Source organism: Sesamum indicum, unplaced genomic scaffold (assembly GCF_000512975.1).
Source record: "Sesamum indicum cultivar Zhongzhi No. 13 unplaced genomic scaffold, S_indicum_v1.0 scaffold00186, whole genome shotgun sequence".
Taxonomy (NCBI): domain Eukaryota; kingdom Viridiplantae; phylum Streptophyta; class Magnoliopsida; order Lamiales; family Pedaliaceae; genus Sesamum; species Sesamum indicum.
In genome coordinates this window covers 19,073-43,750 of record NW_011628082.1, presented here as the reverse complement: position 1 = coordinate 43,750, position 24,678 = coordinate 19,073, and the positions used below count along the sequence as shown (strand labels likewise).

Sequence of the window (24,678 nt, the reverse complement as noted above, 5' to 3'; positions counted from 1 at the left end):
TTCTTAGAGAATAAAAACAAGTTCATGCATACTTGGGATGCATAATGTATTTAACCCATTATTCTATTCTCATCCAAATTTATTATTACGCATCAATCAATCAAGTCCTAAATTGTAAAGAGATTTTGCTGCAAGAAGTATATGTAAAGAGAAAAACGAGTATTTATGTCAGAAAGTGAACTAAAATGGTAGCAATTAGTACGAGATTATACGATGATTGGGGAAAAAACCGGAGGTTCGCATTGGTTTCGACGAATCGAGGTTGATTGACCTACCCAACCAGCCGGAGACTTCAACGTTGTTTCTGCCACTACCCACCAAAAACTTCACTTGTTGGCATTTCTTGGTTCTTCTCCGTTGAAAATTTTATCGCATTCTCCATGAATTAGCAGACACACTGGATATTCTAGTACAATTTAAAGACCCCTCATCTGTACCGTTGAATTTCACCATGATGAACCTGAATTCCTGTTATTTATCAAGTTCGCTTGATCCAAGACTTGCTTTGAGTCATTTGTCGTTTAATCAGCATAGATTGATCGACTCCAGGTTGTTCTTTAAGAAATGTGGAGCGTTTGCCACCGGAAATCGAAAATTTCGAGTTTACTGCGACTCCAAGGTAATTTTTTTTTTTGGGGGGGGGGAGGTGTCCTAATTTTGTTTTGTTGTAATAGTTTTTGACTATCGATTTGTTGAAGTAAAAGCCTTTGTCATGTTGCTGTCTTTCATGGGAATTTACCATTTGTTGGTTGATTAATATAGGCTGATTGATTCTTGAGTTGCTGTAACAAGTGATCACTGTGTTTCTTGGGTATTCGTTTAGTAAAGGTTTGGAGTTCATGACCTGATGATCTTCTTTCAAGTAATTAGTTGAATATTGGTCATATCTGGGAAATTTCTCCCGCTTGAAGCTGACAGGCTCTGAATTTCTTAAGTAATGGATTAGTAATGTGTAAGATCAGTTTGAAGTTGATGCGGAGAATAAAATTTCATTTTTGAATTAATTGCAATTGTTTAAAGTTGATAGAATATAGCTGGTTGGGGTTGGGGCAAAGGTGGTTTCTAGGGTACTTCTGAAAGGAAAACAATGGGAAGAAAGAGGAGTTATCATCTACTCTTTCTTTCAAACACAGGGATGAAAGATTTATTTTTTGGGCAACTTATGACGAGGTAATTTAATCATTTTTTATGCTCTTCAAGAGGAATAATGCTGTAAGCGCCAGTTAAAGAATCTATTACTTCTATACCAGAATGAAGAGTCTATATCGGGAATAGAATTTTAGAGTCACAAACATGAACTTTTGTATACTTTTACACTATAGGGGTTTTGAATGAGCGTTGAAGAACTGTAAGTTCTGTGTATTTTTAATTTATTGTCTTTGAAGCTAGTGGTTAAAAGTTAATGATGTGAAATCATTATTTCAACGTAGAGGATATTTTTGAGAAAATATATTTCCATTTTGGGAACTTAATCTTATCTTGGGCTGTCCTAAAAGGGAAGGTGTATATCGTATCACCAATGTTAAATGTATAAAATTTTGAAATTAATCTCATCAGATCAATTAAGTATAGCAAACGAACAGGGCATGCAAACACTAACAGATGACTGGTGCAGCTTGTTTTAACAAGTAATAGCTGCATAGCACATCAAGAAACAAATGCATTTATGACAGTGGAGTTTGCGAAAACCGAAAAGCTGCATAGAAGTCTGACATAGCAATGTGTTTTTGTTCTTTTGCATGTGTGGTTAATATGTTTTCATTAGATACTCCATATATTTTTGTCATTAGAGACTACCAAATCAACCATGCTGGTTTCTCTAAGATAACTTCTTTATTAACTATAAAATGTGGAAAGAGAAGCCAGTTTGAAAGGGAATGATATAAAAGGAAATATTAAAAGGCAAGCTTGTCAAAACATCTTCTAATCCTGACGAGGGTGATAAATCTGGAAAAGTGTCTAAAGAGCATGGAATGGAGCACATTTTGATCTTTAAACAAGCTTTAGCACATAACATGAATTTAATGAAACAGGAAAGAAACGTTGATAAAGTTCCACCACTGCAAGCCACATGACATTCATGATGCATTAAATTTTGTATATTATTCAGTCTACAGCTGTAAGAACGATTCACCACCATATTTACAGAAGAAAATTAATCTGATAAACATATAGTCTGAAACTAATATCGTTGCTTTTGCATGCCTCAGCTGGTTATTTAGTGCAAAAAGAACAGTGTGAGAAGCAATGCGATTGAGTTTGTTATTATTTCTTAGTTGTGCAAAGACTTTGATTTTAAATGATCTTGTAATGTGGAATTGCTATGCAAAGCAACAAAAAACGATCTGACATCCTTTTCCATTTGAATCCTTTTCGAAGACAAAAGAAATGCAGATCAGAAAGTTTTCTCCAATTTTAGAAAGTGACTTGCTATCAGGAAATGAGGTCTTACCTTCTAATGGGTGGCAAGTAGTTCCTGACATTTGGAGGACTTCTGCAGAAAAATTTGGTAATCGCATAGCATTGGTGGACCCATACCATGATCCCCCAACGAATATGACTTATAAACAGGTTGGCTTCAGGTCTTTGTTCCTTTATGTTCTCTATCAACTCAACATTTCAGGTTTATTACTTACATGGTTCTTAGTTTTGATATCCATCACTTTATTTTCTTTGATAAACTATGGAGAAATGCCACTGAGACCTCCGTCGATTTTATATTTCTTGCTACAACAAAGGAATTTATGTCAAAATGCCAGAAACAATGTGCATGAGCTCCCCTTTGTCATAATGCGCTTCATGAGAAGCACTTTGAATGAACTAGATTTGCCAAGAATTAGAAATGAAGATTGAACAATCACTGTTTTGGGCTAAGTTTTGCAGCTTATTTTAGAGGTTTTCCACATAACTATGATGTCCCATTCACATGAAATGAAAATGAAAGAGGTGAGTATCTTAAGCTTTGGCTGAAGTGTATCATTAGACATCACTACTGGGCTAGTTTTTAACAGTCCAATTTCAAGTTGCCATTAAAAAGGGGTTTGGGGGCATTTCTCTTGTCCAATTGGCTAGTGGGAGCTCAGGGGTGTGTTGTACCAATAATTGCTAGTTGGGATGCTGGGCACTAATTATTGTACGAGGTGAGTGATATCTGCGTGGGAGCCATTTCTTGGGCCCTTGACACGAAGTGCAACGTGTACAAGAGCCAGCAATTAAACCCATAGGAGTCATCCCTAGATCTCGGTGCTTAGGACTTGGTCATAGGCTATATCCTACCCTGATTATGACATCACATTCTGAAGGAGGGTGATGCTGATGTCCTACCACACATGGAAAATGGAAAAGGTGAGCCTTTACTTTGGCTAACAAGTTTAAGGGCATCCTTTGGATATTTCTTTTGGATAAGTTTCATCGCCCAACTTTACGTTGCACTTGATGGATTTGGAGGTAATTCTTATATCCAGGCTTTGGGCATGATAGAACAATTTGTTTGTTTACTTGAAGCTGAAATGGTCTCTCCGTAGAATTGCTTTTGTTAGGAACTAACCACTATTGTGAGTTCATGAACAACCTTAGACATCCATTATCTTGTTTTTGTTTGGTCACGTGAAACTATTTGAATTTATATGAAGAAAGGCTCTTCATTTCAGATTAGTAGAATCCTAAGACTGATTGAACTGTTTCAGTCTTCTCATGGTGGCACTGTCTTGGCGTGGTTGACTGAGTTGGGAAAAGATTCCAGTGTGTATGATATCTTTTGCACTATTACGACCAACTATACCCAATCGATTCGCATATTCAAAATATTACTCGATCTTGGTCGGATAGCAGGAATTGAACCTACATCTTCTCCTTGGAAAAGAGAAACCATATGTGATAATATGTACTTGGATCATATTTCTGCAGCATAGACTCTCTTCAGAGTGATTCCAATAAAAAGGATCACGTCTGGGTCCAAAACATCAAAACCCGAGACTGGTCCCAGACCCAGTTATAGTTCTAGATCCAGATCCATTACCATCCTACAATAAACATAGTTAAATGGATACATATTTTAATGCCTTGTTGAGGAATGGGAGTTCGAGTTACCAAACTTTCCACAATTGAATTGATATTTAGGAGACACTTCCAAGAAATGCAATATCCTTGTGTCACCAACTCTACCCATAATGTTTTCAAACAATTAAGAGACTTCTTTGAGACATCCAATTTGTGGTTGGTCTTGTGCTTCACAATGCTAAGCTCACTTGATTAGACATGTCCTAAAGTGGGTTTTATACTATTGGGTGACCATATATTTCATATATGGGAACAGTGGAACTTTAAAAAATTTCTCAAACCTTTTATTCTCCAGATTGCCAGGTCTTATAATGCTGGAATAAGGTACTTACGTGAGGTTTTTATAACTTTGGGGTCTCCCATTTAAATTGCTAGCTTTTTGAGATAGAGTTTTCTCAAGGTCATATTGTGAAAACATACTTGAAACATTTACGAATATATCTACGTAACCTGTCAGTTGTACTTCTCAACTCCAAGCTCAAGATACATTGTGAAGGGGTTTTATACTGTTGGGTGCTCGTAAGTTTCACATATGGAAATAATGGAATTTTAAAATTCTCAATATCCAAATTGCAGGGTCATATAACGATGTTATAGGGTACTTATATGAAGTTTATATAGCTTTGGAGTCTCCCACTTAAATAGCTAGCTTTTGAAAAAGAAATCTCTCCATCTCATATTATAAAAACATTTACAGTTATATCTATGTATCCCGTCACTGCTGCAAATGATTCATTAGTCAACACTAATTCTCGAAATTCACAACTTTGTTTCTAATGGATCTGGCACACCAAATGGGTACTTAAGCAAATTGATTCATGACCCACAAATGTCCATGGGAAAGAAATTATTACCCCTCTTGTGCATTGGGGTCTTGGTCATCTTAGAGTTCCAAAATTATCTAATTTAAAGTTGATCCAAACCTTGGATGTCTATGTCATCAAAACTATCATTGCAGTTTTGATGCGATAATTCATAATAAAGGAGTATTGAATCTTCAAACAAGGAAAAAGCGAAACCTTTGTCGATGAGAATCTTTATTCTTGTGTTCTTGAATTCTATGACTTAGAATTAAGAGCACAGAGCAAAGAGAAGAGAAAATAGAGGGAGGACGGGGATGGATGTTGTTTGGGAGTTTTTCGGTCCTAATCTTCATGCATTTCTCTCAGACACCTTAGAGCTTCCCTTCCATGTAAGACTTTTTCTCATAGTCAGATGGCAAACACCAAGTGTAAGTTTGCCCATACTAAGTGGACATCCGATAAGTTATTCACATATGACACAAAAGGCTGCTGATGTAGGAAGTTTATGTATTTGGTTCCTTTGAAGAGCGGGCTGCATGCTGTGAGTGGCATTTCTCTTTGCTGCTTTATTTATGTAATCATATTCTCAGTTTTTTATTCGAAAATGAAATTAAATTGCATTCCTGAACTAAATATTAAAATGTAGATGAAAAATTAATTTTGGCATGGAGAATTTAATTAAGAAATTCTATTTATAACCAAATTTATATATAGCTATATGTTTCTTTTTGTTATTCCTGGAAGATTTTTCATTAGCCATAGGTTTTACTCAAATATTGGATTCGTGGTTATCTTTTCTTGTAACCAATTTTATCCTTTATCTCATGACCTTACTCTTTCATATTTAAAATTTTTCTTAGTAGTCTGAGGGCATTTGCTTTCTTATATTATTATCATCTCTCCCTCTCTCTTTTTTTTTTAGTCAGTTTTTTCTGAACCATTTACCTTGATAAATTTCAGCTAGAGCAAGAAATTTTGAACTTCTGTGAAGGTCTGAGAGTCATTGGATTAAAACCAGAGGAAAAGCTTGCAATCTTTGCTGATAATTCCTCTCGGTGGCTTGTTTCAGATCAAGGTATGCAGTGGCTCTCATTATCTCTGCAGCACCTGGTAAAAGCATAGTGGTTACTATTTCGGTAAACTGCATGTGGTATGGAGGATAGAAAAGCTTATGCATTCTGCATTCTCAAGCATTGAACAGTTTAGAAATTTGCTGCTCCTCAACATGTCTACAGTTTACACATGGGCTCCACCTAAACTACTATCAGACATGAGGAGCATATAAAGATTGCAATATTTTCCTGATATCTAAACTCTATCCATTAAAACAACATTAGTACTGGCTTCTTCTCATTATTGGGTTTTTGCCTTGGTTGCATCTAGCAATCTATCTGCTTGTTGCAGCCACATTTATTCTATCATCCAAAATTTCCATTTGGGTAAGAAATTGATATGGATTCCTAATTGGCCAATAGATTCACTTTGACTGAAGGGTATAAATGCTTCCTTGGCTAAAATGCTTATGTAGGTTTTTCTTTTCTGAAGTTATTAATAACATATTGCCAATTTTGCCTTCTACTGGAGGATGAAAGAACTAGCTTGATATCTGTGATTCTCTTCAAAATTTTACTCTTGAAATTTATATTCTCTTCTGAAAGAGGATGATGGATATATATTTTATAATTACCAGTTTTATTTGACTTCATAAACTCCTATGATATCTTAATTGTCTTCAGGTATCATGGCCACTGGAGCAATCAATGTTGTGAGAGGTACGAGGTCATCTGTTGAAGAGCTTTTGCAGATATACAACCACTCTGAGAGGTTAGAGAAGTTCCATTTCTGACATGTGGTCTTCCTGTTCCAGTATATCATACATTAGTAATAGGGGCGCCCAGTGAACCCTACAATTGGGACAGCATCATTTGCATATTCTATCTTTATTGGCAAAGTAAATATATTATTATGCAAGGCTGAACAATTTTAGAAGAAATACAACTCAGCTACCACCAAGCCTGGAACAACATGACCGAAAACTCTAAACCAAGAGACACACAAGAAAAAGTAAAAACTGAGCAACTGAAAATCATAGCAAATAGGAAAATTTAAGTAAGGCGTTCAGTAAGAGCATTATCTTTTGGGAAGCCATCCCAAATTGAAATGCACGATAGTGCTCAATGGAATAAAGCATGAAATGTATGATAGTGCTCAATGAATAAAGCAAAGATAACCCATTTCAATTAAGGCTATAATACAGGTTTGTGAATTTTGTCATTCTGTGTAAAATAATTAAAAGAGGATCTATCATTCCAGCATGTCAAAGAATTATGTTATATGTGATTTTAACTCTCAAGCATTAGAACAGTAAATAAATAATGATAAATGACCCCATCGCTCATCTAAAGGTTATCAGAATTCATATTCCAGAAGCAAAAATCTTTCTGTTTTTCTTATCTGCAGTATTCAGTTGAAAGAGTTCATATCTCTGTTCTTTTGAAATGCTTGGTGAGAGGATTTTAATACCCAAGTATGGTATAACTACAGGAATTGCTTGTCATCAGATGAGGGTGGTGTTTTTATGATTGGTGATAGAATAAGGTCAAGTAAGGAGGAAGAAATGAAACAAATTAAGAATAAATGCTCCTAGACCATTTTTTATGCGTAAAAAAAAATACTGTCATGTAGCTGTAGCAAAATTATACCATCATGATTCATGACCTGTGGTTGTGGGTAAAAAGCAGATTTGCTCATTCAATCGTCCTAATTGTCAGTACTTTGTGAATAAAGTAAAAGGTATGGTTGGTCATCCACTCCTTCAGATAAACAGAAAGACGAGCGAACAAACTTCCATTCACTAGCGTGGTATCATAGTTGTACCTGGTTCCCTAGTCTTTGACATTTACAACCATTTTTACCTTGCAGTCCCACAAGCCTGCCACCATAAAAAAGGGCTATGCCTCACTCTCCGTTCTTACTTTCCTTCTTCTCCACCAAGATGATAAGAAAGACTAATTCCGATGATGAACACAAAGCTAATCAATGATGGTGCAAAATAAGGAAAGCTATAGAAATGACCTCCTATGATATCTATTATTATTTTGGGATTTGTTTATTCACTTCCTACTTGATTATGTCTTATGTTGGAAAATCTGATAATTTTTATATATAACCAGCCCTGGTAATTGTTAAAAGTTTACTTAGCCTGAATTAGAGATTTGATTAGTTGTGATTAATGACAGTTAGATTTGATTAGATTATTGGATTTGACTATTCTTGATTGATTCTTTACTTATGGAGTTCCTAAATATACATGTATAAATAGGGCCTTGTTCTATGTAAATAACACACATAAAAGGTTCTCTCAGTTTTCACATTCACATTACCTGAGCCATGAAAAAAACGAAAGAAAAAAAAATGCCAGAGTTCTACAAGTTGTCTAGATTTCTTCTCTTCCGCCATTTGTGCCTGTTTCCTGCATCTGTTTCTACAAATTCCTCATCCATTCATCTTATTTGATTGGGTTAACTCTGTTTCTTCTCTGTTCCTTACATTTATTTCCTGTCAGGTAATGCTAGTTCAGTTGATGTTCATCTTTATCCCAGTCTTTTACCATTATTGATCGCCAAACTTTCACCACAGAGAAACTGATAGGGTCTGCCAACTATCTTTCATGTGCAGACTCCGTCAAAATGTGGTCCAAAGGGAAGGGACAAACAATAAAGATGTGCCTGAATCTAGTCGTGATAAACGGGAACAGATAGATTTACAACTTTGCAGTCTTTTGCAATCAATTGATCCCTCTCTTATGCAATTGTTTCTTCCCTTTAGACTTGTTATGCAGTTTGGAAGGAAGCCTTAGACTGCTATACAAATGATACCCAAAGGTTTTACACTATTGTGAACAATATAAAGAATTTAAAGCAGGAAGGCAATGGGGAGTCTTATGTAGGTCAAGCTTGTGCTCTTATGGAAGAAGCTGTTATACCTTTTTTTCATACCATAGGCCATGGGAGATGATGCTGGATTACATGAGAAATTTTTCGTGGTTATGGCTTTATCTGGGCTCAATATTGATATAAACCAGCTCGGCATCAAATCTTGACTAGCTCCACCAGTTCAGGCATGAAGGACACTTTCAAATGGTTACTTAATATGACTGTTATTTCCCCCTTCTTTCTGCAAATATTGCTCAACTTTGTGTCTCAAACACCTAAAAACTAGTAAAGTTAAAGGATCCAATAATAATTGCTCGCAATGTTCTTATTGCCACAAATCAGGGCATACTGAAGGGAAATATTGTTGGAAGAAGCATGGTAGCCCTGCAGATCCACCTGCACTTAATAGAGATTGCTCGAACTTTGATGTTGCATGCCAATCTTCCCACTAATTTTGGGGTGACATGTTCTCGCTGCGTGTTATCTCATTAATCATATCCCATCCTTGGCTTTGCAGGGTCAAATTCCTTATTCTATTTTGTTTCGGAAACAATCTCTTCATCCTCTTCCACTTCTCCCCTTTGATTATGTTTGTTTTGTCCATTATGTATATTCAGGACAAAATAAGTTGGGTCCCAAAGCTCTCAAATGTATCTTTGTGGGCTACTCTCATCTTCAGAAAGGATACAAGTGTTACTCACGTGATCTAGTCGGTAATGTCGGTTGGTGTCACCTTTTCTGGATAATGGTTCTTCTACCAAGACACTTAATCAGAAACATCAAACCTCGATCAGGTATTACATAATCTAGTCTTCTCTCCATCTTTACATCCTGAAGATACACAACCTATACCTTCCAAGGATCCTCCTTTGCTCGCTTATCACCATCGTCCTCATCTTAATACTATCGAGTCACCTGATGAAGTTTCCCATGACTCATCTTCTCCATGAGACAATACTTTTACCTCAGTCCCGCATGAGAACGATCTACCCATTGCCCAATGAAAAGGTAAACTGTCTACAATCAATCCATATCCTATCTACCACCATTTAAACTATAACCGTTTATCACCTACCTATTCTGTTTTTCTTTGGAGTTTTTCCTCTATTACTATTCCTAAGACAACAGGTGAAACTTTATCCCATCCTGTTTGGCTCTAGGCTATGCATGATGAAATGGAGTCTTTGCAGTTTTCACTCGGATGGTACTTGGAAATTGGTTTCTTTACCTTCTAGGAAGAGAGCAGTTGGCTGTCATCGGATTTTGACACAAAAATTGGTCCTGATGGAAAAATTGACCTCCATAAGGCAACGCCTTGTTGCAAAGCGATACACACAAATCTTTAGCTTGGATGACCGTCTATTAGTGTTTGCCTTCTCTTACCTATGGCAGCCATGTGAAATTGGTCTCTACATAAGCTTTGGCGATTTATAGGAGGAGGTGCACATGGAGTAACCTCCTGGGTTCGTTGCTAAGGGGAAGTTTAAGAAAATCTCTATATGGTCTTAAACAACCTCCCAGAGGTTGGTTTGATAAATTCACCAATTTGATTCGAGCATTCGGAATGACACAGAGTGAAGCTGATCATTCTATCTTCTATCATCGCTCATCATCGGAACTTTGTATCTATTTGGTGGTTTATGTCGATGATATGGTTATCACTGTAAATGACAACAATGGTATCAAACCACTTATGCACACACTTTGAGACAAAGATATGGGAAACTTAGGTACTTCTTAGGTATTGAGGTTGCACAGTCAAAAGGTGCGGTTTCAATATCCCGAAGGAAGTATGCATGGACATTGTTGAGGAAGCAGGCTTATGCACTGCAAACTAATTGACACTCCAATGGATCCTAATGTTGAACTTCTATCAACATAGGGGGTACCTCTGTCAGATCAAGGAAAATATCAAAGATATCTCATAATAACTTGACCAGACATCTTATTTGTTGTGAGTGTAGTCAATTTTTGAATTCCCCATGTGATACTCATGGGGAAGCTGCACTTCGCATTCTGAAGAACATCAAAAGGGCGCTAGAAAAGGCTTAATCTATGAGAATAAGAGCACGAGGAGATAAGTTATTCTGAAGCAGAGTGTGCTGAACGCCTTTTGATAGAAGGTCAATCTCAGATTTTGTGTTTACTTGGAGTAACATAGGCTCTTGGAAAAGCAAGAAACAACATGTGGTAGCAAGATCAAGCGCAATGGCCGAATATCGAGCTATGACCAATACAACATGTGAGTTCATATGGTTGAGACAACTTCTAGAAGAGTTAAGATTATGCAAAATGACTCCAATGAAACTCATATGTGACAATCAAGTTGTTCTACACATTTTATCTAATCCAGTTTTCCACGAAAGGACTAAGCACATTAAGATCGATTGTCGCTTTATGGAGAAGTTAGTTGAAGGTGTCATTATTACTGAGTTTGCCAATTCCAACAATCAACTTGCAGATGTTTTCACCAAGTCTATTAGACGTCCTTGAATTTGAGTATGTTTGTAACAAGCTTGGAGCATATGACATCTATGCTCCAACTTGAGGGATAGTTTTGAGAGTTGACTTAGCCTAAATTAGAGACTTGATTAGATGTGATTAGATAACAAATAGGGATTTGAGATTAGGCGATTTGGCTGACTCTTGATTGATCTTTTACTTGTGGAGGAACATGTATAAATAGGGCTTTGTTCTTTATAAATAACACACATAAAAGGTTCTCTCAGTTTTCACATTCACAGCAATTATTCATTCACATATACAAATGTTAATCCATTTGCTTTCCTTTCTCTTGAAAAATGGTGGAAAATTGTCAGAGCATTTTTGAATTCCAGAAAAACAAGGACATCACTAGCTTGGATAATTTTATTAAAATACAATCGAATAAACTAATGTAATCTTCATAGTATGAGGAAATACGCAGTAGATGATTGTTTTGTTAGAATGGCCAGTGAAATGTTGATAGATAACACTAGATTGTGATTATGTGAGATGAGACTCTCTTCTGTCCTCTCTCTTTGCGTGTGATGTATGCTATCAGTGCAATTATGTGCATATATTATTAACTGGCACAAAATGCATACTGCAGTTGTGGACTTGTGGTGGATGATCCTGAAATGCTTAACCGGATTTCAGAGACCTTTTACTCCCGAGCTGCAGTGAGGTTTGTCATTTTGCTATGGGGAGAGAAATCAAGCATAAAAAATGAAGCAGCAGGAGAAATCCCTATTTATAGTTATAAGGAGATAATAGATTTGGGTCATGAAAATCGTGAAGCTTTACGTCATTCTCAAGATGCTAGTAAGTCACTTTAAGTTGTTTCTATTGTATTATTATTTATTTCTTTTACATCAAAACTGTTACACCCTGATGAATCCATTCTAAGATATGAGATTTCTTTGCTGACTGCTTGCCATACTCTTTGGTTTTTGTAGGAGAAAATAAGATCTTTTACATGTTTTATTTTATTTTTTTCTTTCAATTGTGTGGTGATGAGCTTCATCGTTAACTCGTCTGCTAATTTTCTATAAGATTGATATATTATGCATAGTTGAGTTCTAAAATTGGATGAATCATAATTTTAGGTAAATTTCAGATAAGATTGCAACAATTCATTGATTGAATTTGTATTAAAGAAATTAATATCTCTTCCCTCTTTCTGGGTGTTGCGTGAATATTTAATATCCTTTCAGGGTTGCGAAGTTGACATATTTAATTTGGACTTTCTGAGCAAATCACTGTTTACTGCTGTGAGTTTTATTTTACAGTATTCCAAGTGAACACTGCTGATCAGTGAACATTACAGGGAAGCAATATATTTATAAAACTATAAGCTCTGGTGATGTTGCTACACTTGTATATACAAGTGGGACCACCGGAAATCCTAAAGGTGTTATGCTCACGCACAAGAATCTGCTGCACCAGGTGGGCTATTTTCTGCTAGGCCTATCTCAGATATCCTTGTTGAAAATTACTCTTTCTAGTTATCCTTCTAATTGACAACTTTGAGGCATGTGACTTTTTGATCAAGCTACATTCAGTTTTAATGGGTCTTCCTACATAAGGTGTACTATTTATTTATTGATAGCACAAAATCATCTCATTTTTGCTTCCGAAGATTTCCAGTGTTCTTATTGTTTTGCAGTTAGTAGGGAAACAGAAATATTAGATCTTTTATGCATATCTGACAATAATCCTTCTGTGGACTTTATTGAGATCCAAATGGCAAGAAAGATGCAGCAAGCATATGTAAAATGTTATATTTCCTCCAGCATAGCATGATTTTGTGTGAAAGCCTGCTTTGTCATCTCATACATGCAAGGAATATACCAGACAAACAGAAACTTAAAATAAGCATGAGCTTCATGCATTGTCTTGGTCGAGTGTTACTCCTTTATGCTTATATCATTGCTGGGTTATGTCCTACCTACATGTGTCAATTTCTCGTGCATACTTATTTCATCTGTAGCACAGTTTGCTTTCCTACAGGATTCAAGAAAGGAAACATGATTAACTCAATGAAGTTATTCGTATAGAAACTTAAAAGTGGTCTGGGTACATAATAACATAGATCAATAGATTGGTTCCCTCATCTAAAAGCTTATGCTATTTTAACATAGAGACAATTGATATTTTCAATGTATATCCTTCTCTACAGAGCAAGGAAGTGAAAGCTTTTATTTTCAAAATTAGGTACTACTGAGATTTAATTCCTTTTATTTTATGTAACTTGGTTATCATATTATACAACCATCTTATCTTAAGGTGTTAAAGAACACAGATGTGAATCCTTAATTGCTTCCAACAAGAACACGTACTTCCAAATAAGTGAAGGCAGGTTGTTCATACAGAGTCAACAAATAATGTTATTTTGTCTAGATTTTGAATTTCAGACTTCTATCACATTCTGCAATTGGTTTCCTTCTTGGGAATACCCAACCAAATGAACTAAAATGAGTCCATGTATAGTTTATCCTGATCTATATGTAGCATAAAATATGAATTGAATAAAGGTAGCAGATGCTTTCAGGTTTTCAATTTCATGTTTTTAAATATTTTGTTGTTGATTATAGACATCAGGTGAGCCTTTATTAATGAGATATTTGGCTGTTGTACTTAGATTACAAATTTATGGGACATTGTGCCGGCTGTTCCTGGGGATAGATTTTTGAGCATGCTTCCACCTTGGCATGCATATGAACGAGCTTGCGAGTATTTCATATTTACACATGGAATTGAGCAAGTATACACCACAGTGAAGAATCTAAAGGTATGTTGTTTCCTTAAAAAATGGAAGCTATACACCTTTAGGCCATTTCTACTTTGTCCCTCCAAAAGTATAGCAACCAAATTATCTTTACTCATCATATGAATTTATTTGATTTTTATTTTTTATATATCAGTAAGTCGACTATCAATTTGATTGTAGGAAGATTTGCGTCGTTATCAACCTCATTATGTTATTTCTGTCCCTTTAGTGTATGAGACACTTTACAGGTAAATTCTACCCTCTAAAATTCCTAATTATTTGTGATGCAGTAGAAGTTAATGAATGTGTGCCACGTGCCTTTGATGTAGAACATTGGAAGAATCTGGTCTGGCTTGTATTTATCTGTTGTTGAAACACTTCATCTTGGAGAGGAGTTGAAGTACTGAAAAATATTGAAAATTCTGATCATGAGGGGGGTTGCACCGAAGAAGATTTATCACTGATATTTCCGTCCTCTAATAGTTGAATTTTCCCTTCCATAGTTTGTCTAATTATTTAATAGTATCTAAAATAGTTTCTCTCATCTCCGTGCTATATGTGAAATTTTTCGCAGAGGTGCTTTGTTTTTATCACATGGCTAGTTATTTCATGATATTACATTCCGTAATTCTTAAAGATTTGTGAACAACAGGAGTAACTATATCATCACAATTTCGGCATCATTCAGTTTGTTTTAACAAGTTCCACTACCCTCCAGTATTTTTGCAACCACTACGATAGAAAATTTCCGAGTTAAATTATCTCTCATATCAGTCTTTTTGTTTCTTGTTAAAGTGTTTTGCCTATTGCCACCCTCTTTGGTCGTTCCTGCCCATTGAATTTTACTCTTTCTTCAAAAAAACATTGCATCTTGTTTCATGTACTGCAGTGGGATTCAGAAACAGATTAGTACGAGTTCTGCTGCTCGTAAACTTGTTGCTCTTCTATTCTTGAGGATCAGTTTAGCATATATGGAGGCCAAGAGAATTTATGAGGTTGGACTTCCTGAACTCTAGTGGTGTTATTAATTTTAACTTATTTCGAGTGTATAGTTGTTTTCTTAGATAATTAAAGTAGAGAGCAACATATTGATACTTTTTGGCATATAGTTCTGGTCAATATGATATAAGTATCTAACATAATGGCTGGATTTCTCCCACTTAATAGATGACATGGACGGCATGTTCTTAATCGGCGTTTTCGGAGAAACTTAAAATGTGCATAATAGAATTTTTTTTTTTTTTTGGTTAGATTAATGAGCTATTGCCAAAGAATATTACTACACCTACTTTGTGTACATTTATGTATTTTTTCTTAAGATTTAGAACTTACACATTATCTTTCTCTAATAGTTTGAGCTTTTATACAATGGACATTGAACATGTAAAGAAACCAAAGTTCTTGAATTCTTTTTATGAAATGTTGTCATAATGACTAAAATTCCAGCATTTAGCATAGGCTTTAGCACGGATGTGATGTGACATGGCATCTAAGCATTGTTGTTGTTTAGCCCATGGTTATTTAGATTTCAAAATCCCTAGTTATTTTCCCGGATTAAATGCATTTTTCGTCCTCTAACTATAGCCACATCCCATTTTAGTTCTTTATCTATCTAGGGTTTGATTTTGGTCCTCTATGTAATTAAATTGCTCAATTTTAGTCTCTATTTTGGCCGGAAAATTACCCAAACCACCGGAAAATTCCACGTGGAGCCTATGTGGACATTTAAATTGGGGCTGAAACCTCATTGGTTTACATTTTTATGATTTGGAAATTTTTCAAATTTAAAAAAAAAAAGAATGACATGGCAGATGTGGAAAAAGAGGGAAAAGGGAGGGCTCTTGCTGTGCTCTCGGCGAGGACGGCGGCGGTCGAAGACTCCGATCTCGTAAAAACTCTGATGAAAATTGATGGGTGAGGTCTCGTTGAAAACGCCTTGGCGAGGGGAGTCCAACGGTGGTGGTCCGAGACGGTGATTCGTTTGGATGGCGGAGATCCGGCAGTTCAAAGGTGGCGGCGTCGCGAAACTTTAAAAGAACTGATCTCGTCGAGGAGTTGATGAAAATGGATGGGAGAGGTGTCATTTGACTCGCCTTGATGAGAGGAATCCAACGGTGGTGGTGCGCAACAGTCATTCGTTCAGACGGCGGCGTATTGACGGCGGTTCAAAGGTGGCGGCGTCGCAAAACTTTAAAAGAACTGATCTCGTCGAGCAGTTGATGAAAATGGCTGGGAGAGGTGTCGTTCGACTCGCCTTGTTGAGAGGAATCCAACGGTAGTGGTGCGAAATGGTAATTCGTTCGGACGGCGGCGTATTGACGGTGGAAAGTTGCGTCGGTCACCTCTTGAGCCCAATGTCAAATCGCAATGAAACTTCAAATTGATGGAGGGGAAACGTTCGCCTCATGATGGGATGGGGAGTCGACTGATATAAGTGGTGTCCGATGATTCATCGGAAATTGGTCGGAAATTTAGAGAGAAGATGCGGCGAGAAGAGGGGAGAAAAAGTGGCCATGTCATTTTTTTTTTTTTAAAATTCGAAAAATTGCCAAGTCAGCTAAAACTGACCAATTATATCTCAGCCCTAATTTAAATGTCCACATAGGCTCCAAGTGGAATTTTCTGGCGGTTTGGGTAATTTTCCGGCCAAAATAGGACTAAAATTGAGCAATTTAATTACATAGAGGACCAAAATCAAACCCTAGATAGATAAAGGACTAAAATGGGATGTGGCTATAGTTAGAGGACCAAAATTGCATTTAATTCTATTTTCCCTTTACCTAGAATTGCACATGTAAGAACATGAATTTAAAGGAGAAGGTAGTAATTATATCAACTCTATTACATAATTCTAATAATTCACTATCATCACATATAGTTATACCATAAAAAAGTGTATTTCCTTCCTTTTGTGTGGATGTTAACCTTTTAAACACTTTCTATATTTTGGTGAAATTTTAATTCTCTGGATGCTACTTCATAACGCTTGTATTTGTTTCTTGTGTATCTTTGCTTGCAATACTAACATGGTATTTCTGAAAAATTATAACAACAAAATTAATCTGAATGTTAGGTCTTACACAAATTTTAATATCTCCATTACTTGTTCGATTTATAATATTTTTAGTTAAATATAAGCAATGAACTTGATCTCAATTTGTTTCTTGTGTATCTTTGCTTGCAATGCTAACATGTTATTTCTAAAAAATGACAAAAAAATTCATGTTAGCATTGCAAGCAACTGACTGTTATGCCTTAAAAATCCATTTCTTGTATATTTTTTTTTCAGCTTGACTGACTGCCTTATAGATTTTTAAGATATACTATATAGAAGGAATAGATCATGATTTACTTATTGAACCATCAAGAATTTGTTGCGCCTTGTTTCATAACTTTTAATTATAGAATTCAGTGAAGTTTTTTGTAAATTTTGATTTCTTATGATAATTAAACTTAGTGAACATTGAAGATGAATAGTGATCCAATAACATTTGTAGTGTAAATACATTACTATTAGTCTCTTATAGAATAAGATAAAATAATATTTAAACTCTAATGGAAAATTGTAAGAAAGATCGTAGCTATCAAATTTTCATTAGAAAATTTACATGATACATTTAATTAATATTCTAATTTTTCTCTGACATAAGATTAAACAATTAAATTAATGCATTTCAAGTTATTTTATCCTTGGAACAAATAAAATGAGCATTATTATGTTCTATTTATTCTCAAGATATGTAATGTAGAAATAACTCTATTAGATATAATCTTAGTTCGGACTAAGTATCTTTAATATGATGGGCTGACATTCTATTGGTCCTTATTTTTGTTATTTCAAATAAGGACGCAAAAGTCTTTTCACACGAGAACAAATATTTTTAGGATTCACACTTTACATTTTTATATGTAGTGTAAACACAGATACAGATAGTCTTCTAAGTCTGCGTCAAAGCACAATGTTCTAGTATAAAAACATTTGAGTTGTGTGCTCTCTAACTGGGTAAGGTAATGCTTCAAAAATTCCCTCCACGGGTGGGTACAGTTCTTCCTTGCTTTTGTATTAGAAGCGAGCAGAAAATGGAAGGACAATTTGAATCTTTATCCATTTCACAACAAAGGGAGGAAGATACATCCTCTTATCGAAGTTGGAAACCACAGAGAAAAAGGAAAGACGTAACCTGATCTAGAGAATTGGGAAATTATCCCTGTTTCTCTTGTTACAATGATCCTATCTATGAACTAGGAAATTAGAAATTGAACAGGATTCTTGTAGTTGACAAAATATAAAATTCAAGGTTCACTCCTTTCAACCGTGTTCCCAAGGCTTCAGGTTTGTGAGGTTACTTAGGTTTGTGTGAGGATCTACTTAAGATGAGCAAGTTTAGCTTGAATGAGGCCAAGGCTTGAAGTGTTTGTCCACAAATGAGATATTATGGTTGGACAAGTTTCATCTATTGCAATTTAACATTAACTGGATTCTTTGGCTTGAGCTTGGCAAACACAAAATGTTCATTGTCAGTGCCCACATACTGCGGTAAAGATGATTCCTTGGATAAAATGACGAGAGATTGAAGATTGAAATAATTAAACTGACACTCTGTTACGGTATTAAATCATTGATAAGGTTGTGAATCTTGAAAACACACGTAAAGGCCAAAAAATGTGCATTCTGGCAGGGCTCTCATTGTAACTAATTGTAACATGCTGCTTAAGATGACCTGCTCCATTGCAGTGAACAAATATCCATTAATGCAACATGTAGTATTACTTCTAGCTGAGTCCTTATGATCAATGATTGAGCAAATAAATTCCTTTGATATGTCTGACAATGAAAATCATGTGTACTCATTGAAATGATTATATTAGTTAATGAACTTGTGTTAATTATCTCCTCTTTTTTACTTTTCAAAGTTTCTCCATGTTGCAAAATTTTTCCAGAGGTTATCTTCTTGTTGGAGATTGGTCAGTTGGTTCCTTAATCTTTGGTACTGCACTCAACATCAGTTTTGTGCTTTACTAATTTTGCTGCCTGTTTCCTAGGGGAAATGTCTGGCCAGAAACCTTGCACAACCTTCTCAGCTTTCTGCATTTTTTGACTGGTTGTTGGCAAGGATCATTGCTGTGATATTGTGGCCACTACATGCATTAGCGAAGAAAATCGTCTATAGTAAAATTCATTCTTCTATTGGAATATCCAAGGTTCGTATTTTCTATGTTGTCTTTGAAGATACGGGCACTAATATATGATCAGAAGTTCTTCAAAAAGTACAACTTACAAGAAATTCTAAGCAAAAAACTTGCTTTCACATTTGGCAGGCTGGTATAAGTGGAGGTGGCAGTTTGCCTCCGCATGTTGATAAATTTTTTGAGGTGAGATGCTTCTATATTCTTGGTCAATTATAGAAGGGGATGTGGGTGTATTTTTCACCTACTATATTCTGTTGACACAGGCAATTGACATAAAGGTTCAAAATGGATATGGTTTAACAGAGTCATCACCGGTTGTTGCGGCTCGACATCCGTAATGTAATGTAAGAAACCTACTTATGCATTTAGTAGCCATGGAGTTCGGCATCCACTCAAGCACTATAAAATTCAAGATTTTCTTTTAATTTCTGTGAATTAATACTAAGTAGGTTAGAATATAAATTGTTACACCAGTTATTTAGTATACTTCCGTCGAGGGTTAACTTTGATTTATTTACTATATTTGGTCTAATCATGTTTGAGAATTCAATCATCCATTGGGAATAACATCATTTCTCAAAAGGCTACTTCTTGGCATGAGAAAAAAGAGAAACATCAATTTTTCACTACAGTCTACAAGGATAGGGTAAGGAGAAGTTCTATTGATTGAAATAGGAGGCTCCATTGATTGTGAGAAAGAAAGCTGTTTGAAAGCTCTCAGGATCAAGAGCAATTCTAGTATTTCTGCTTTAGGAAGGGTGGCATACTTGAGATTATGCAACAATTTCTGGTAAGGGTATACAAATTTGATTACATGAAACATCAGCCAATCCATAGACATAACAAATTAAACATGCTTGTGATGAACATTGCTCACTTGGAACCTCTGTGCAACAACACTCACATTCAGAAAGTGATAAATATTGATGACACAACAATTTATTTACCAGCATTGTTTTAATCATTGTGAATTGCAATTGGTGGAAATAAAATGTATGCTATAGTTTTATGCTAAGCTGTTCTGAATAGTTTTGTAGGGAATATTGCAGCGCATTCTACTTCTCTCATTATTTGACATTTGGTGCAAGCAGTCTAATTTATGTTTTGGGGCAATAGTTAGATTGCTGAGTTCATGGAAGCTGCGCCTCTCTCCCAGACCCTATTGAAACAGGCACTGAGAATTTGATTCATTATTCGAGAACAAGTTCATGATTTGATGGCAACCCAATCTATATCTGTCTGACCCCTAAATGTTTTCTTCCCTTTCATTAGATAAACAACTGTACTTATATGCACTTCAAGAATATAGAATTGGGACCCATCTTGTATATTTAGACCTTTTAACAGAATATGTTCTTTCTTTCTCCTCCTTAGTAGGCTAAGCATAAAATCAATTTCTAATTTTTTTTATAGTATATACTTTTATCATATGTTATGTGTCTTGACAACATCACAACTTGAACGCTTGAAGGTTCTTGGTTCAATTGGACATCCTATTCGACATACAGAAATAAAAGTTGTTGATGCTGAAACAGATGAGGTTCTTCCTTATAGCTCAAAAGGCATTGTCAAAGTAAGGGGGCCACAAGTGATGAAGGGTTATTACAAGGTAGCTTCAGCTTGTACTATGACAAATGAGGATGTCACATGTGAAGCATTACGTGTTGAATATATCATTATATCTTATCTTATCTTATCTCATGATTTCTTCTAAGATGGATGTTTGTTTGTAGGATTTTCTTCAAAATATATCTCAAACCACATTTTACTACATTGATAAACCACTTTATTTATTACCTAAGACCTTTTATGCATCATTCAACTATTATCATTACATGCTTATCTCACGTCCAAACAGATGCTCAAAATTCCTCCTATCTCTCAAAAGGTATCCATCTCACTTTTTTCTTGTTGAAATGAGATCAAATGAAATGAGACGAGAGGTCAAACAATCATGGCTTACAGCTTTGAGCTTTTAGATAAGATGGCCATTAATTTGCTTTTGTAACAGCTCAAAAGGATAAACCTAGATTTGCCACCAGACACATATGAAAATTCCATGTGCTTGGCCTCAAATAACCCAGTTTGAGCGTATAGTTGAAAACATCATCAACACCCCATATCCTTGAAGTTCACTTAACTAAAAAATTGTTTTCTACAAATTGTTTACGGAACAACTATTAATATAGAAGGCATGTTAATTCTATGACTGAACTCTAAAGAAAGTGTAAGGACAAAAATATGCTCTATCTACCTTGCGCAAAAGGTCCCATAAAAAATAGGTAATGATACTTTTGGTGATGCCATTTTTTACGTTTGTCTTTAATACTTCTTGAATGAATAGATGAGTGCTCTTTTTAGGATTTTGTATTACATGACAACTTGTCCACTCGTCACTACATGCATCTGATGTTTAAATTGTTCTTATTTGTACCTCAACTACGTGTCATATAGAGTTGACATTAATCTAGACATTATGCTTTCGTGCTGCCTGGCTGAACTGAAATTAGTAACCAGTTGTCTTCTGGTAACTCCCAAACATTGGTATTATCATTATTTTCCTAGGAGTATAAATCCAACATGTATATATTTCCTTGTTTCGGTATTCTCAGTTCATTTTTTAGAATTTTTAAGCTTATATAGCTTAGATCAGTAACTAGGAGATAAAACATTAATTTGTTTCTTGTGGAAATGTTATCAGAATCCCGAGGCGACAAGACAAGCTATAGATGAGTATGGCTGGCTAAATACTGGTGATATTGGTTGGATTTCTCCTCCTCATTCTAGAGGACGAAGTCGTCAAGCTGGAGGTGTAATTGTTCTTGAAGGACGTGCAAAAGATACAATAGTTCTTTCAACAGGTAACTTAAGCGTTTCTGGTTGAATAAGGTTTGCTTTCCAACAAAATGACCTCCTTGAATTAAGTAAATTAATGCTGTCTAATATATGTCTTCCAACAAAAAGAGGTGTGAAGATCACGGTGGTCCATATTATTTGAGTATAAACTTCTCGAAAAACCAGAGAAGTTTTCCACTTAAAGAACCAACAAAATTAAAGAGTGTGCATCTGTTTCTTTCTTTTCAGAATTAGTAAATGAAACCTCCTTCCATGCTAGTCATGAGGTTTGACTGGATGGAAAAGAGACTTACATGTAATCTAAATTCCTCAGCATTTCTTTGAGAGAGCAGCTATTTCATTAAGTGCCCATGTAACTGATAATGTATTCTAACTCATGCTAAATGACCAAAACAGGCGAAAATGTTGAGCCATCAGAGATTGAAGCTGCTGCCCTGAGAAGTAGCCTTATTCAGCAGATCGTTGTCATTGGCCAGGTGAAAATAGTCATTTATTTCAATTAGGCCTCTATTGTCTTAATTTGCATGCAACATTACCTTACAGGAGGTAAAGTTTGTGATAAAGTATATGATATTGTGGTCAGTTGCATGATATGGTTTCAATAATGTGTAGGATCAAAGACGACTTGGAGCTATAATTGTCCCGAACAAAGAAGAGATTCTCTTAGAAGCTAAAAGGCTGTCCATTGTGGAATCTAATGCCTCGGAGCTTAGCAAGCAGAAACAGATCAACATGTTGCATGAAGAGTTGAGAAAATGGTAAGAAAAGCTTGTAAAGCATTTGTACCATTTCAAATTACCAGTGCTTATTTTGTCATTGAGACATAAATAAACCATTCAAATTAGCTGTGCTTGAGCTTTTGCATAAAACAAAAATGACTTGGGAAAAATAGCATCTTTCTGCCAGGGTAAGATATGAAATTCATCAGTTTGTTTAGTTTCTGAAAATTCTGTGTATCCATATTCAATAGAAAGCTTGAACCTTATCTAGGTTGGAGGCCGGAATATAATGAATAAAAACACAGAAGCAAGTCTTGGTAAAAAAAACAAAAGTACTGGTTTTATAGAAATCCTGTCTACAATTCGAGTTTGTTGAAAGAATTCTCCCCTTTAAACTTTGATAGTTCGCATTCAAAACCTCTAGTATGGCTTTGATGAGACTTAGACTTTAATGTAGCTTCTCTCCATATGCTTTTCAACATAGACTCATTTCATTGTAGACAAAAGGGGCATCCAAACAACAACCCAAGCTTATGATCAGCATTACATGCTAAGCAGCCTCTCTGCCTGCTCAGAAGTAATTTCAAATCATTTGGATACAAGTAATGACAAGACAACTAGACACTGGTCTAGCGACTGAAGCTTGTGTGAAGCAGCTTATATGTTGCTCAAAATATCAGTCCTCTTCTTTCTTTGTCAAGATCAGGAAAAACTCCTTTACTCGAGTCAAATGGATGTCATCTAATACTCTGTAAGAGTGGAAGGTCTACTGTTTTGGGTTAGGCTTCATTTCTCAGCTCGCCCAACCCTTAGAGCATACCAGTCTACTGAAACTATATAGTAACCCTTGGTTCCAGCAAATGAATCTCAATACAGATGGTGTATTTGTAAGGCTCCTCCCTAAGCTCTATCAGTTGCATTATCATGAAGTCGTCATCTCCCTTCTTGTCTCTTGTGTTTCTCATAGATTTGTACAAAATACCCTTTAGTGCTGGCTTCCATATCTGTTGAGCCCTCAATTAAGTAAACGTAAGAAATCCTTCCAGTCAAACTAAAGATCGTTATTCAATTTAGACATGCCTATGCATTATCTAGAAATTATTACTTACATAATGCAGAAGTTAAAGAGAGCTTTTCTCTCCTCAATTGCTACTATTGCAGGACCTCGGATTGTTCATTTCAAGTTGGGCCGATCCTCGTGCTTGATGAGCCGTTCACGGTAAAACTCTTGCACAAGCACCAAGATCAATGTCGAAAAAGAAAAAAGATCAACTATTTCCCTGAATCTACTCCTTGATGTAGTATCAATAACAGTTTTTACGTCTGATTTCGTTGCAGATTGATAGCGGTTTAATGACACCTACAATGAAGATACGGAGAGACCGGGTTGTGTCTTTGTACAAAGAGCAAATAGACAACTTGTACAAGGGAGTTGCCTGATACAGGTTCTTTATATGCTTAAATAAGAGCTTGTGTGTGTCCATATAAACCTTCTACTTATCAACTGGAGACAAGAATCCCAAACATTTAGAATTTTGAACTATATTTGTATTTGTATATCTATACATCTGGTTGAAGCTTACAGATCATGACCTATCTTTTTGATAATATAATAATTCGACTTGTCCTAATTTTGTTATGTCCTTTTCATATTTATTTTACTCAATTATTTGAGCCATTATAGGCCTACACTAATCAACTTTAATTTTTGAAAAGCTAAAGGCCTTCAAACTTTTGTTATACTTATTGGCCAAATAGCATAAAATCTCTGTGTGTTTTAAAAACTATGTTTCAGAATAGACTGAAACCCTCTTTTGCTTTTTTTTAAAATGATGCTCAATCTCCTCTCCTAGTTGAGTGTAATT

General features: G+C 35.6%; 1 protein-coding gene across 1 annotated transcript; it reads left to right on the top strand.

Annotated features, from left to right (window-relative positions):
• The first annotated feature begins 87 nt into the window (after positions 1-87).
• On the top strand, positions 88-24,444 carry LOC105179650 (probable acyl-activating enzyme 16, chloroplastic). Its single transcript, XM_011103287.2, is given in 18 exon segments — positions 88-619; positions 2,380-2,571; positions 5,823-5,937; positions 6,599-6,686; positions 11,889-12,100; positions 12,606-12,724; positions 13,920-14,069; positions 14,229-14,296; positions 14,938-15,043; positions 19,092-19,250; positions 19,368-19,421; positions 19,502-19,582; positions 20,710-20,847; positions 21,940-22,099; positions 22,491-22,570; positions 22,707-22,852; positions 23,975-24,032; positions 24,152-24,444. Coding segments are annotated over 18 exon segments (2,196 nt in total). The 5' UTR covers positions 88-451; the 3' UTR covers positions 24,254-24,444.
• Positions 24,445-24,678: the final 234 nt, after the last annotated feature.